The sequence below is a fragment of the Heterodontus francisci genome, chromosome 11 (assembly GCF_036365525.1).
Source record: "Heterodontus francisci isolate sHetFra1 chromosome 11, sHetFra1.hap1, whole genome shotgun sequence".
In the NCBI taxonomy this organism is placed as follows: Eukaryota; Metazoa; Chordata; class Chondrichthyes; order Heterodontiformes; family Heterodontidae; genus Heterodontus; species Heterodontus francisci.
In genome coordinates, this window is record NC_090381.1 from 109362967 (window position 1) to 109376542 (window position 13576).

The 13576-nt window shown below is 42.1% G+C and overlaps 1 protein-coding gene across 3 annotated transcripts in view; it reads left to right on the forward strand.

Annotated features, from left to right (window-relative positions):
• Positions 1–13576, forward strand: part of LOC137375459 (polyhomeotic-like protein 3) — a 102994-nt gene that overhangs the window by 25399 nt on the left and 64019 nt on the right. For all 3 annotated transcript variants that reach the window (XM_068042741.1, XM_068042743.1, XM_068042742.1), the window contains exon 4: positions 11617–11775. In XM_068042741.1, coding sequence (XP_067898842.1) covers positions 11617–11775 — 159 coding nt within the window. The remainder of the gene's footprint in view (positions 1–11616; positions 11776–13576) is intronic.

Below are 13576 nucleotides of genomic sequence, written 5' to 3' on the forward strand. Positions count from 1 at the left end.
TGGCTCCTTGCAAAGGTTCCCATCCCCCTGCCATTTTAGTTTAAACCCTCCCCAACCACTCTAGCAAATGCTCCCCCTAAGATATCAGTCCCAGTCCTGCCCAGGTGTAACCCATCCAGTTTGTACTGGTCCCACCTCCCCCAGAACTGGTCCCAATGTGCCAGGAATCTAAAACGCTCCCCCTCACACCATCTCTTCAGCCACATATTCATCTGATATATCCTGCTATTTCTACTCTGACTAACACGTGGCACTGGTAGTAATCCTGAGATCACTACCTTTGAGGTCCTACTTTACAACTTACTTCCTTACTCCCTATATTCTGCTTTTAGGACCTCATCATTTTTTTTACCTACGTCATTTGTACCAATGTGTACCACGTCCGCTGACTGTTCACCCTCCCCCTTCAGGATGTCCTGTAACCTCTCTGAGACATCCTTGACCCTAGCACCAGGGAGGCAACATACCATCCTTGAGTCTCGTTTGCCGCCACAGAAACGCCTATCTATTCCCCTTACAACTGAATCCCCTATAACTATTGCATTCCCACACTTTTTACTCCTCCCCTGTGCAGCAGAGCCAACCGTGGTGCAACGAATTGAGCTGTTGCTGCTTTCCCCTGAGAGGCCATTCCCCCAAATCCAGTATCCAAAGCAGTATATCTGTTTGGCAGGGGAATAGCCACAGGAGATTCGTGCACTGCCTGCCTAGTCCTCTTGCTCTGCCTGGTGGTCACCCCTCCCTTCCTGCTTGTGGAGTCTGAGCCTGTGGTGTGACCACCTCTCTATACGTGCTATCCACGATATTCTGCGCCTCGTGGATGCTCCACAGTGTCCCCAGCCGCCGCTCCAGCTCTGAAACCTCTCCTTCCAGGAGCTGCAGCTGGAAACACTTGCTGCACACATGCTGGTTCCGGGCACTAGAATTGTTCCCAGCTTCCCACATAGAGCACGAGGAGCACACCACAGTTTTGAGCTCTCCTGCCATGACTTAACCCTTCAAATTAAACCTTTTGGAAGATGCTTAATATCAAGAAGGCAGCTCATCACCACCTTCTCAAGGGCCATTAGGGATGGACAATAAATCCTGGTCTTGACAGTGACTCTCACATACCATGAAAGAATTTTTAAAAATTGAGGTGGTTAAAGGATTCAACGGAGTAGATTGAGAGAATCTCTTTCTTCTGGTGGTGGGGCAGTTCAGAACAAGGAGTGCATAACCTAAAAATTAGAGCGAAGGACTTCTTACTGCAAAGGGTAGTGGAAATCCAGATCTCTATGCACCAAAAACCAGTTGAGACTAAGTCAATTAAAAATTTCTGAGTTGAGGATATTGCTATCATTTATGTCAAGCTGAGAGGGAAAATGGGGTTTAGATTTAAAATTTCAGCCGAAAGGCAGCACTTCTGACATTGCAGCACACTCTCAATACTGCACTGGAGCATCAGCTCGGTTATGTGCTTAAGTCACTGGGTTGGGACTCGAACTCACCACTTTGATTTAGAGGCGAGAATGTAATCAATTGAACCATGGCTAATATGATCTTTTGCCAATGCTGCAGTAGATTGGAGGCAGTGTGTTTGTGTCATGCGATTTAATGTGATTTGGTGAACTGTAAGCAACCTTACCTTGGCACCTTTCCTCACTCCAGAGAATTTCTGCTGCTGTGATGAATGGACAAGGGAGCCAGCATTCACCCAGTCTGCTAATTCCTGCCATGCATGATAGCGTTCAGTTTCTGCGATTCCCTGTACCCCTACTATGGATACCCTCCTCTTTATCAAAAGATCCAATGTCTCTTGTTCCATGGTCCCAGCAGCAACAGTCAGGCAGACAAGCAGCCTACTTGGAAAGCAGCAGCCCCTGGCCACATGGCCCCTGCAGTAGTGGAAACAACACAAGGAACACATCATGATTTTAATTAGCTGACACCTCCCCCTCCCCCACCCCCCACCCCCACCCCAATGAATATTGCGCCATCAGCTCCCCACTCTCCTTGAAAGAGTGCATGCAGTAATTCCCCCCTCTCTCCCCCCCCCCCACCTTTGGAATATGTTGCCAGTATGTATGGTAATTTTGATTCTCTGTAAGTATTCAAAGGGAGCTGGACAGGTTCTTGCAAATGTAAGACATCTGGATTTATGGGTGAGTTGGTGGAATAGTGATAGCAGACGCTGTAGTCTCTTAGCATTTGCTTGATTGCCAGTGAGTGTTGGAAAGGAATTGCCCTGAGATTTTATTTCATAAATTGGCCAAAGATTTTGTTCTTCATTTGCCTCTCCCGGGGGATTGGTGGGGAAGTTTATAGTGTGAACAGGTTGTCCCATGCGGTACCAGACAGATTTGATGGACTAGCTGGTCTTTTCGTGCCCTTTTCTTTATATGTTTGCCGAGGATTTAATGTTGTTTTAATGAGCCACACATCTCAAGATAGGTTTCATGCTTGTTTTCAGCTAATTTTCCCTTTTCCATGCTTGTAGTTGTGAAAATAAACTCTCCCACTGGGACTTTAGTGTAAATGATGCACTCTGGCAGTTGACTTTATATTGACAGCATGCATTCTGCCCTGCAGTGGAATCTGTACTCCACTTCCAAAGTTGAAACTTGAATGAGAGATATCAAACAGGAATCAATCACATAATTATCAGTATCAGGGATTGTCGTCTTCATTTTTCAAACATTTGCAACATTCCTCCCTAACAAGATCCCTCCCTTATGCCCTCAGTGAGAGGACTGGCTGACGTCAGTTCTCCAAGCTCGTCCAGTATCACTCTGTCACATCTAGTTTGCTGTTCTGCTCTATGAGGATGTGCTTTGCCGAATGATGCTGCTGAAACGGTGGGGAGAATAGACACGTAGCAACCTCTCAGTTCTCATTGATGAAGCAACATCATTTATATTTTTTTAGGCATTGATAATGAACATAGAGGAATCCACTTACAGTAACTGATTTGGACAAGTCCAATTTGAACACTATAACCTTCCGATTAATATGCCATCCAATCTGTTGGTAAAATAGGCTGTGAAGAACTGATTTATCAACTGATGTTCCACGTATGAAGACTTGCACCCCACCTATCTACTTGGCAACACCATTCAGATAATCACCGGGGACAAGGGAAGGCTTGTGTGGTAAAATAAACCAAGACAAACCTGAAAAAAACAAAGATGTGTGGTAGGGCCTGCTACTTTGACCAGATGTTGACTCTATGTCAAATCCTGGAGGTGAAGTTGTTGTAATATTCGGCATGCACCTTTACAGGAGCAAAGAGGCACATGTCTGCTCTGCAAGTGCAATATCAGAGCAGCATCCGGCCTCCCTGATGAGGGGAGCACAAGACCCTTATTGGACCAAAGAGGCAACGACAAATTTTCTTAGGACCTGCATTCATAAAGTATATTGTGAATCATAAAATAATATTTTGGGATCCAATATTTAAATAATCTAAGAAATAACATGAGGTGAGTGCACCATGCTTGGGAGTGTTACAAAAGGTTTTATTTTTGTACTGAAATCTTAGACGTCTGTGTGTTTTAAAAAACTGAAAAAAGGATTTTCAGTAACTTGGGCACCTGCAAATAGTTGGAATTTCTGCAATATTTTGAAAGGAAGATCATAACAAAAGCTGAACTTTATGGGTACTTTGAAAGGAAGTTGAACTTGTAGAAGGACAGGAAAGCAGGCAATTGCAAGCAAACCACAGGGATTTGGCTTTCCTCAGAGCAGTTTATTTTGAATGACCAGAGAGACTGGGCTGAATTTTATGAGGCATTGGGGGTCGTAGTCGGGGGAGCCCAGAACATTCTTCCGGGAGAGGCCCACCACGACCCATGACGCCAATAAGGCCCCACTGCATTTTACTGGCGGCGGCGAGGCCTCGGTGCGGCCCCCCCGCCACTTGGCGGTAGAGCCTTCATTTTAATATAATTAAGGTAAAATCATTCAAATTAACCTACCTTGTTCCGGCAGCTGTCCCATGCCGATATTACGGCTGTCAGCCGCAACTCCCGCGCCGTCGGAACTCCATTAGGAGTTCCACGGTGTGGCATTGGTGGGGAGGGGGAGGAGTAAAATTATCAGGGCGGCGGGGGGTGGTGGTCGCAGGGAAAACAGTTTTTATTGGCTGTGACGATGGTGGGAAGGGGTTGAAGGGCAAAGGGTACGAGGTTGGGCGAGTAAATTCGGGTTGGGAATCAAGTTATTTCTGGTGATGTAGGCCCAAAAGCAACCATTGGAGGGGGCGGGGGTCGCAGGCAGTGGGAAAAGGGCCTCCAACTTTCATTTAATGTTTTTGACACAATTAACTATCATGTTACTTTAAAATTTGAAATTTCTCCTAAGGGCTAGAAGCCCTTTTAAAGGAGCGCCAGACACCATTGCTGGGGACGGTGCGGTCGCTCCCTCTGCGTCATCAGGGGTGGCTACTCTGCCCCCTCCACTTAAATGAGCCTCAGCACGAAATATCACATGGGGGCTCAGCAACCGCGCATCCGTGCCTGAAGTCTGCCAACAGCAGAGTACACAGCCGTGATTTTAGGTGCACTCATAAATTTCAGCCCACTGTGTCTGGACATATGACCATGTTCAGGAAGGTTTTTTTCACTTTGGACCCTTTTAAGAGCCAGTGAGATGGACAAAGAGGAAGTGTTTGAAGTCTTTGCTTTGACCTGCCTGGAGCAAGAGAGGAAGACCCAGAAAACTCTTATCTCTCTTTGTAAAGGAGACTTGCGTCTCTTGAAAAGAAATCCTGCATTTGAAAGGTGGCAGATTCCTGTTGCCTCCAGTCGCTGAAGAATTCCTGCATCCCATGAGATTCCTGTTGCCTCCTGTGTGCTAAGAAATCCTGAAATCTGAAGAATTATTCTGCCTTTGGACTGCTGCTGACTTAAGCAGACCTGTTGTTACACCCCTGATGGAAGAGCTATGTGACGCCTGTTGCAGTTAAATTGCCATGAACGCCTATCCATCACAGATTGTTCATCAACCTCGCCTGGAGACTTTGAGGTGGCATCTGACTATTCGACTCTAGGATACCTCACCATACCAAAACCATCCTACCAGAAGATGATAAACTCAATAATTTTTATTATTCCTTCTATTCCTAAGAAATAGTTGTTAACCAGTTTGTGTGTGTGTGTGTGAAAGAATTAAGAAGTATTTCATATACATACATTTATCTCGTTAGTAGTTAAGACCTATTATTTCTTTTCTAATAAATAGTTAATGTTGTTTAAAGAAACCTGGTTTGGTGTGCTTTATTCTGGGGGACAAATAGAGTTTCCAATTTGGATATTCTTTGGTCGGTGAGAAAACTTTCTTGATATGCTGTGACCTGTGGAGTAGTGGGACTGAATTAACAGTGCTTTGCTCCAGCTTTGGTCGTAACAGGAGGAACAGGTGACTTTGGACCTGTGGTTCCCAAAGCACTCCACCATTGGCGGTTCTCCTTGTGCCATTTCTGGGTCTGTTGTAGACTAATTGATAGAAATTGATTGCTATGCTAAGTCAACAACTCCATTATTATTGTATCAGGCAACTACCAGAGTGATAGAAGACAGATGAAATGGACCTTTGGTGTTTTTATATCTAGAATATAATATCTTGTATAATTAATTAATTATAATTAATATAATAATTAAGATATTTTATATCTTCCTGTTGGGGAGAGCAGTGAGGATGATTTTGGGAATTAGGTCTCCAAGTTGTGAATCGAGACTCAGAATACCCATTGGAAAGGAGCATGATTCAAGATTTTTGTTTTTAACTACAGAATTTCCATGGAACTGCTCCAACACCACCACCATGATTCTGCAGGAAGTGTGGGGAAAATCCCGTTTGCTTCTGTAAACTTCTGTAAATTGCAGACCCCAGTTATTTAACTCAGACAGAATGGTGGAGAAACACCAAAGTATGAGAGAGCAAATAAAAACAAAGGAAAACTGCAAATGTTGGAAATCCAAAGTGAAACAGTAACTGCAGAAAATACACTGAAGATCTGTAAAGATAAAAGTCACAGGTTAATGTTTCAGGCATGTACTCCCATTTGAGAGCTGGAAACTGATAGATGAGCATGTTCCTTTGTAAGAAATATAAGGAAAAAGAGGAGGAAGGAAAAGAGATTACAGATACTGTAGTCATTGAATGAGCTGAAAACTGCATGTCAGAGAAGGAGGAGTCTATTAAATGATCATCTCAGTGAAACAGTGAAAGAACATCGGAAGCACATGATGCTTCCTCAGCCCATCTACTGCTGAAATACTCAATCATTTGTTTGTTACTTCTAGATTCAATTGTTTCAGTGCTCTTCCACCTGCCATGAACTTGAGCTCATTTAAAGCTCTACCTGCCTGTATCTTAATTAACACCAAATCTTGTACACCCATCATCCCTGTGCTCGCTGATCTACATTGGCTCCAACCACAGTTCTATTTTAAAATGCTCATCTTTGTCTTCAGATCCTTTCGTGGCCTCACATCTCCCTATCTCTGGAACCTCCTCCAGCCCTACAACCCTCCGAGATCTCTGTGCTCCACCAACTCTGACCTCTTTTGCGTCCCCCGCTCATTGGTGAGCATCAGCTCTCGAGCTCCAAAGCTCTGGAATTCCCTCCAAAAGCCTCTTCGCCTCTGCACATCTCTCTCCTCATTTAGGACGCTGCCTGAAACTTAAGCTCTTTCCCCGAGCGTTTGTCCTAATGTTGTTTCTTTGGCATAGTATCAATTTCTTTATCTAATAACACTCCTGTGAAGCACCTTGGGGTGTTTGAAGGCAATATATAAGTGCAAATTGCTGTTGTTGAATAAACGAATGTCTGAAAAACAGTAAAATAAAAGCAAAATACTGCGGATGCTGTTCTTGTTTTTATTTCTGAAAAACAGTATTGGACCCAGTCTGGTGGCAATTTTCACCATCTTTGTTTTTTAGGCATTCACTTGTTCTTCTAATGTAATTAGTTTCTTGAAGTAACTAAAGTAAATGTTTGGACCAGAGGGCTGCAGAGTTGCCTGGAGAAAGATCCTGGGGCAAAATTGAGCTCTGTAGCACCTGTTTTTTGGGTACCATGAGGTCGTTTAGGGTTCCAAAATTGTGTCTGCAGTGTAAGCACTCACTTCTGACGTGAAGCACACTGAATGCCACATTGTTAAAGGGTATAATGTGCACATACTTATCACCCACTGCATTCGTAGAATCATAATCAAAAATGGAGGCCATTCAGCCCATCGTGTCTGTGCCAGCTCTTTGGTAGCACTGCCCAATTAGTTCCACTCTACTACTCTTTCCCCATACACTTGCAAATTTTACCCCTTCAAGTATTTATCCAGTTGCCTTTTGAAAATTATTAAACCCCTATCACCACCCTTTCAGGCACGGCATTCCGGATCACAACAATTTACTGCATGATTTTTTTTCTCATTTTTCCACTGGTTCTTTTGCCAATTACTTAAATCTGTGTCCTTTGGCTACAAACCCTTCTGTCACTGGAAACAGTTTCTCCATATTTACTCTATCAAAACCTTTCATGATTTTGAACACCTCTATTAAATCTTCCTTGAATCTTCTCTGTTCCAAGGGAATCAAGCCCAGCTTCTCCAGTCTCTCCACATAACTGGTGTCTTTCATCCCTTGGACCTCACGTAGGATTGGTGGTTGATGAATTGGAAGTATGCAGAGCAGGCAGATTATGATGTCATTAGCTGATTTGCGGCCATCGCTACCATTTTGGAGCTCTGTGCTTTAGTCGACACCCTCTCCACCTCACTCAGCTGAAAATGCATTAAGCAGAAGGAAGTAACCCCCCCCCACTGTCCCTCCCCTCCCCTTCCCCCCCCCCCCCCCCCCCCCCCCCACCCACAGTGCAATTTAAAGGGATGATTAAATACTTACAGTTTAGTTGCTGGTTTATTTCGTGTACAATTCAACACATTTTTGGTTATTTCCGTAGCTGTTTCAAGTCATAAAAATATACAGTGACTAGTGTGGCAGGTGCTCAAGGACTTTTAGCTGACTTCAAGGCTTCTCTGCAAACCAGTTGTTCCCAGATAGGGGTGCATTAGTAGCTCTTCCTCTTGGAAGTGAGCATGACTGAAAGAATGAATAGTGGGCAAACAGAGCAGGTCAAGTTGCTGGAAGAGGGAGGAGGAGGAGGAGGGGTCTCAACAGGATACCATATTCACTGAGGGTCTTTCGGTAGTACTTCTACCTGATCTTCACCGATGACCAATCTTTGATTCATTGAAGAGGGCGTCACTGAAATCTGCCCATTGCTGAGGCACATCTCCAATCTCAAAAGGGAAAGAACCGCATTGCAAGTATCTGTACAGGTGTTCTTGGCTAAGAATTCTACACGTCTGGCTGTTTGGAGGCTGCTGCTGGAGATATTAGGACATCTCTCAGTTTTTAGTGCACTGTTGCATAGATTACTGAGGCTCTCAATTCAAAGAGATAACTTCATTTCAGTTCCTCTTCCCAGCTCTTCTGACCACAGCAGATAACAAAAGAACTAAACATTTAAACTCATACTTTAGCTGATTAAACAACACTGTAACTTAATCAATACTTTATCATTATACATTATACATCTACATTAGTAAAGCTACATTATCAAGGCATAACACTTTAATAAGTATAAAACTCACCAAGATCTTAGGATTAATTGTGACTGACTGATTTGTTTTAATACATTAGCGTAAAATATAACTGACTCCTTTATCTTATGTGTTAATATCATATTAAAGAATAAAGTAATGCTAATTCTAACCACTCCAAAACTAACTACAATTCCCCAGTTTGAGGGTGAAATATATGGCAATATATTAATCCCTCACTATTTTCTTTGGCCATTATTCTCTTAGGCATGAGAGCTGTAGTCCAGCTCTCAGTAGTGCACCCCCAAAGTCTTGAGGTGAGATTCCTCAAATAGCTGAGGAAGAATATTATTACAATTGTTGTCATTGCTTGTACGAATGCGAATAGAGTAGAAATAGTTCTGATGTGATAAAAGCAAAATACTGTAGATGCTGGAAATCTGAAATAAAAACAAGAAATGCTGGAAATACTCAGCAGGTCTGGCAGCATCTGTGGAGAGAGAAGTAGAGTTCAGGTTTCAGGTCAGTGACCTTTCATCAGACCTTGATTATTTTAAAGTCAGTTTCTCTGTGGAGAATGTGTCAATGCCTTGATGATTTAAAATGTAGTCTCACTCTATTGGCCACATTAACCATTTTATGTTGTCCTGTTGTCATATAACTGAGCATGTCTGAGACCCATTCTTCAGTGCAAGTTCACCATGCATTCCTGCATGTTAGTTATTTCACATGTAACAAATTACATCTGCACACTTACACCGGTATCCTGTATGATGCCACACATGTGCTATTCAATACAAGCCATTCTTTGACTTTCAGGTGATCTTATCAAAAGATCAAAGGGGGAGGGTGGTACGGGTGTCTGTCTGAAAGCTTTGCTTATCTTCCCCCTGCATGATCCCAGTGTCTTGAGTAGTGGCCAGACTATCAAATGTGGTTTTCTTTTTTAAAAAAGTTTGTAGGCAAGAATACAAATATCTCCAAGAGAAAGCTATCAATTACATTTCTTAGCTATATTTTCCTGACTTGTGCTGTAAGGTTCTGGACTTCTCTTTGGAATTCTGCGCTACAGTAATTTAATGGTTTGAATTCTAATTGTCCGATATTGATTCCTTCATTAATTCTCACATTAGCCAGAGGTAATTTCCAATTCCCATTAAGTACAATTCTATTTCATTTTTGAGCCCTGGCGATACTTTACTGCCCAATACTCATAATATCTTTAGAACAGAAATTCCATTTGATTCCAGGCATTACCAGATTTTGTTTGTTTGTTCTTTATCTTAGATGACATCTTACTTTCTCAAAAGTAGCTTGCTAAATTATGCTGGACTTTTGCATCTCAAAATTATCCCAAATGCGAATAAAAGTGTTGCTGGGGTGACAGTTTTGTTAATGTTCAATTCATTTCTCCCCAAAAGAACCTTATTTCTCGATATTTCTAGAAACTACCCATACTGTTTTTCAATATGGTACTTTGATAACAGAGACAGAAATGCTCATAATCAGTCTAGAGGTAACTTCCATATCTCCTGTTCTCATGCACTTTTGGAAGAGAACAAATAACAAAAGTCTTTGAAAAGTCAAAGCCTTTTGGTCCAAATCGTGGACATTTGATGTCTGCAGATAAGTTCTTAAATTCTTAAAGCTGTGGGATGTCTTGCTGTTCTTGCTTATATACTATCGTCACCTGTTTAAAAAAAAAATCAAAGAATCCATTTGGTCCTGCCCAAGAGCCCAATGGGTTAATTTGTCCAAACATATCTGCCAATTTACAAACGTAAAATTTAATGATGCCCAATATATAAATTTACACTCAGCAATATTAAATGAACAAAACCCTGTCAGCAGAAAGGGTTAATTTCTCTGCTTGGTTTCAAGGGGGCGGGGCAAAATATTCTCAGACGCGTCACTTTACGTAGCTTTTTAAAAAAAAAAAAATTCCCAATTGTAAAAGAATCAAACTGCATTTTAAACTTTTTCCCAATTCCTTTTGGTATTGTTTTTACCTTCAACTTTGCCCCAATTTATCCTTAGGGATTGAAAACAACAAAAATCATTAGTAACATTGTCAACTTCAAAGGAAAACATTTCCATCAGGGGAGACAACATTTTAGATTACTCCACTTGTTTCCAAACTTTTTGACATCTTTCTGTTAGAAGTTTCTAACCCAAGGTTATTTTTTTTTTGCTACAACCAGGATGATTGCAAATTCCAATTCACAGCAATAAACATTTAAAATTCAAAACTGTTATATGTTGTATGAGCGAGCTTTATATCTGGAATGAAAGACTTCCTGATACCTTGATAACTTGAAATTTCATTGTGGCCACAAATGTTTTCCCAACTTAACAGGTTAGTTAATCTTAATAATTTAAACTTAATTCAGACCAATACTTATTAACTACACACAGAGCAGAGTAACATTTTTTTTAAAGAAAAGCAAAATCTTCCCTTTTTTGTTCTTCAAGTGCCTTTTCAAATCACTGTAATAAAACTGAAAAAAAACTAAAGAAAAAGTTAGTTTTTACAGTTACATCAAAACTTCAACATTCTTACAGCAAAAAGAATTAAAGACAGCATTGCAACCTTGCAGCCCTTTAACAATAGAAAATTGAATTTCTGCCAGACATCTTCGCGGCTTTTGCTGGTGATGGTTGAGGGATAAATATCGACCAGGGCACTGGGGAGAACGGTCCCTACTGTTTCTCGCATAGAGCCCTGGGATCTTTTACATTCACCTGACAGGGCGGACAGGGCCTCAGTTTAACATCTCACATGAAGAATGCCACCTCTGACATTGGAGCATTCCCTCAGAGCGTCAGCCTGGATTTTATGCTTTAAGTCTCTGGAACTTGAACCCAAGCCCTTCTGACTCAGAGGCTGCCAACTGAACCAAGGCTGACATACAAGATCCATATTGGGGTGGGGGATGATGAGAAAGGGGTTGATGGGTCACATTCTGTAACATTGGAAAGAATGTGTCTTTTTAAAGTCTGATGAAGTTTTGCTGTATCTTGTCTACTGCAGGTGATCCAGCAAGCTTTGCACCGACAGCCCAGTACTGCAGCCCAGTATCTGCAGCAGATGTACGCAGCACAGCAGCAGCACTTGATGCTGCAGACTGCAGCTCTCCAGCAGCAGCACCTGAGCAGCACACAGCTCCAAAGCCTAGCAGCCGTCCAACAGGTGAGACGTCCTGGTTCAAAGGTCAGAGAGCAATATCATAGGAAGAAATAGATTAGTGTGGAAGAACAAAAATAAAACTTTATTCTGGGCAGAGATGTCCTGAAGTGTTCGATAGCCAACTGAGTTGGAAATTTCACACCTTGCACCAACCTCTTACTTAAATTCCCTTATTTGGTCAGGTGTATTTTATCAGTTCTTATGGCAACACCCACATAATTGCTCGAGTTGATCTGTGTAGTGACATTGTAAATTCTAAAATAATGGGGGTCATTTTGACTTTGGGCAATAGTGTAATGTTTGTGATATCAATTCAGACTTTGGTTATAAACCTGTCCTGATTGAAGCCAACAGAAGTGGAGATCAAGAGAAATGTATAATGGGTATTTGAATCAATTTCACCCATTTCATACTATCAGCCAAAGTCAGAGTGACCCCGTTGTGTTTGTGGTTTTATTAGAAATAACGAACAGGGGAATTCTTCACAAACATTTGCACAATGTTGCTACACATTGCGACGAGATGAATTCTTGGGATCTGATTTTAACTGTGTGTAAGTGGATGGGTCTTGTATGGATTAAAATCAGGTCCGAATTAGTTTCTGGAACTGAGAGCTAAATAATTCCTTAACTGAGTAACTGCGTTGCCTTAACCCTTAGTGCAACATTAACTAGCTTCATCCTCTATCAGTAGCCCCTCCCTCTTACACTTCAGAAAAGTGTATAAAAGATTGGCAGGTGTGTCCCTGCCAGTCTTTGGTTCTTTGACATTTGATGGCTGAAAGCTCAACATTGGTGCTAGCTCTTAGCCAGTCAACTGGCAATCTATTTCCAAAGTAGCTTCCGCCTTTAAATGCAGACTAGTGACAGGGAGACAGAGAAAATAAAGGTAAGTGAAAGACTTAAAATAGAAAATAAAGTTCAAAATAGAATAGAGTCATCCTTTTCAGCTGCTGCCAGTAACTGTATGCCTCAGGCCATGATTTCATCACTCTCCCTGCCGTCTCAGGCTAAATGAGGAACCTCTGCGTACTGTTTGACCCTGAGTTGAGCTTCCTGTCCACATCTACTCCATTAATTTTTCTGTTTCCACCGTCTCGCTATCTCTTCCCCCTGCAACCCACTGCCATCAGAAGTGTAGTCCATGCTTTTATCACTTCGATGCTTGACTGAATATTTCTCTGAGTATCTGCTCTTCAAATATGGCAACTCATTAAAGGCACCAGAACCCATGCACCCAGCCACGCAAAGATTCAGGCTCCCACTTCTGTCCTCTACACAATCTACTAGCTCCCCTTAAGTTAATGGCTCCTCCAGCCTTTTGCACACACTGTATGCTCCCCCACGCACTCTCCTCCATTCCTTGGTGGCATGTTCATTCAACAGCTATGCTCCTGTTCTCCAAAATCCCTTCACCATGCCACCGTGCTTTCAAAATCCTCCCCACCACCCTTCTCTTTAACTAGCCTTTGACTTTCCTCTCACCTTGTCTACCCATTTTCCCCTCCTGCTTGGCATCCAGGTTTCTGATTGTCATTGCAGAGCAATTTGACATGATCTTCTGTACTTGAGGAGTGCTATAGAAATTAAAGTTGCTGCTCTATTACTTAGGACCAGAGTGAACTTAACAGCTAAGAGAGCAGAAAGAGAAAAAGAGAGGCTAGCAGTGGAAAAAGGACAACAAAATGAACAAATTTCAACTAATTCAATATTTCAACCATATTACATTGCATAGAACTACATAGAATTTACAGAAACAGGACATTCAGCCCAGCAAGTCTGTGCAGGTGTATAAGCACCATATA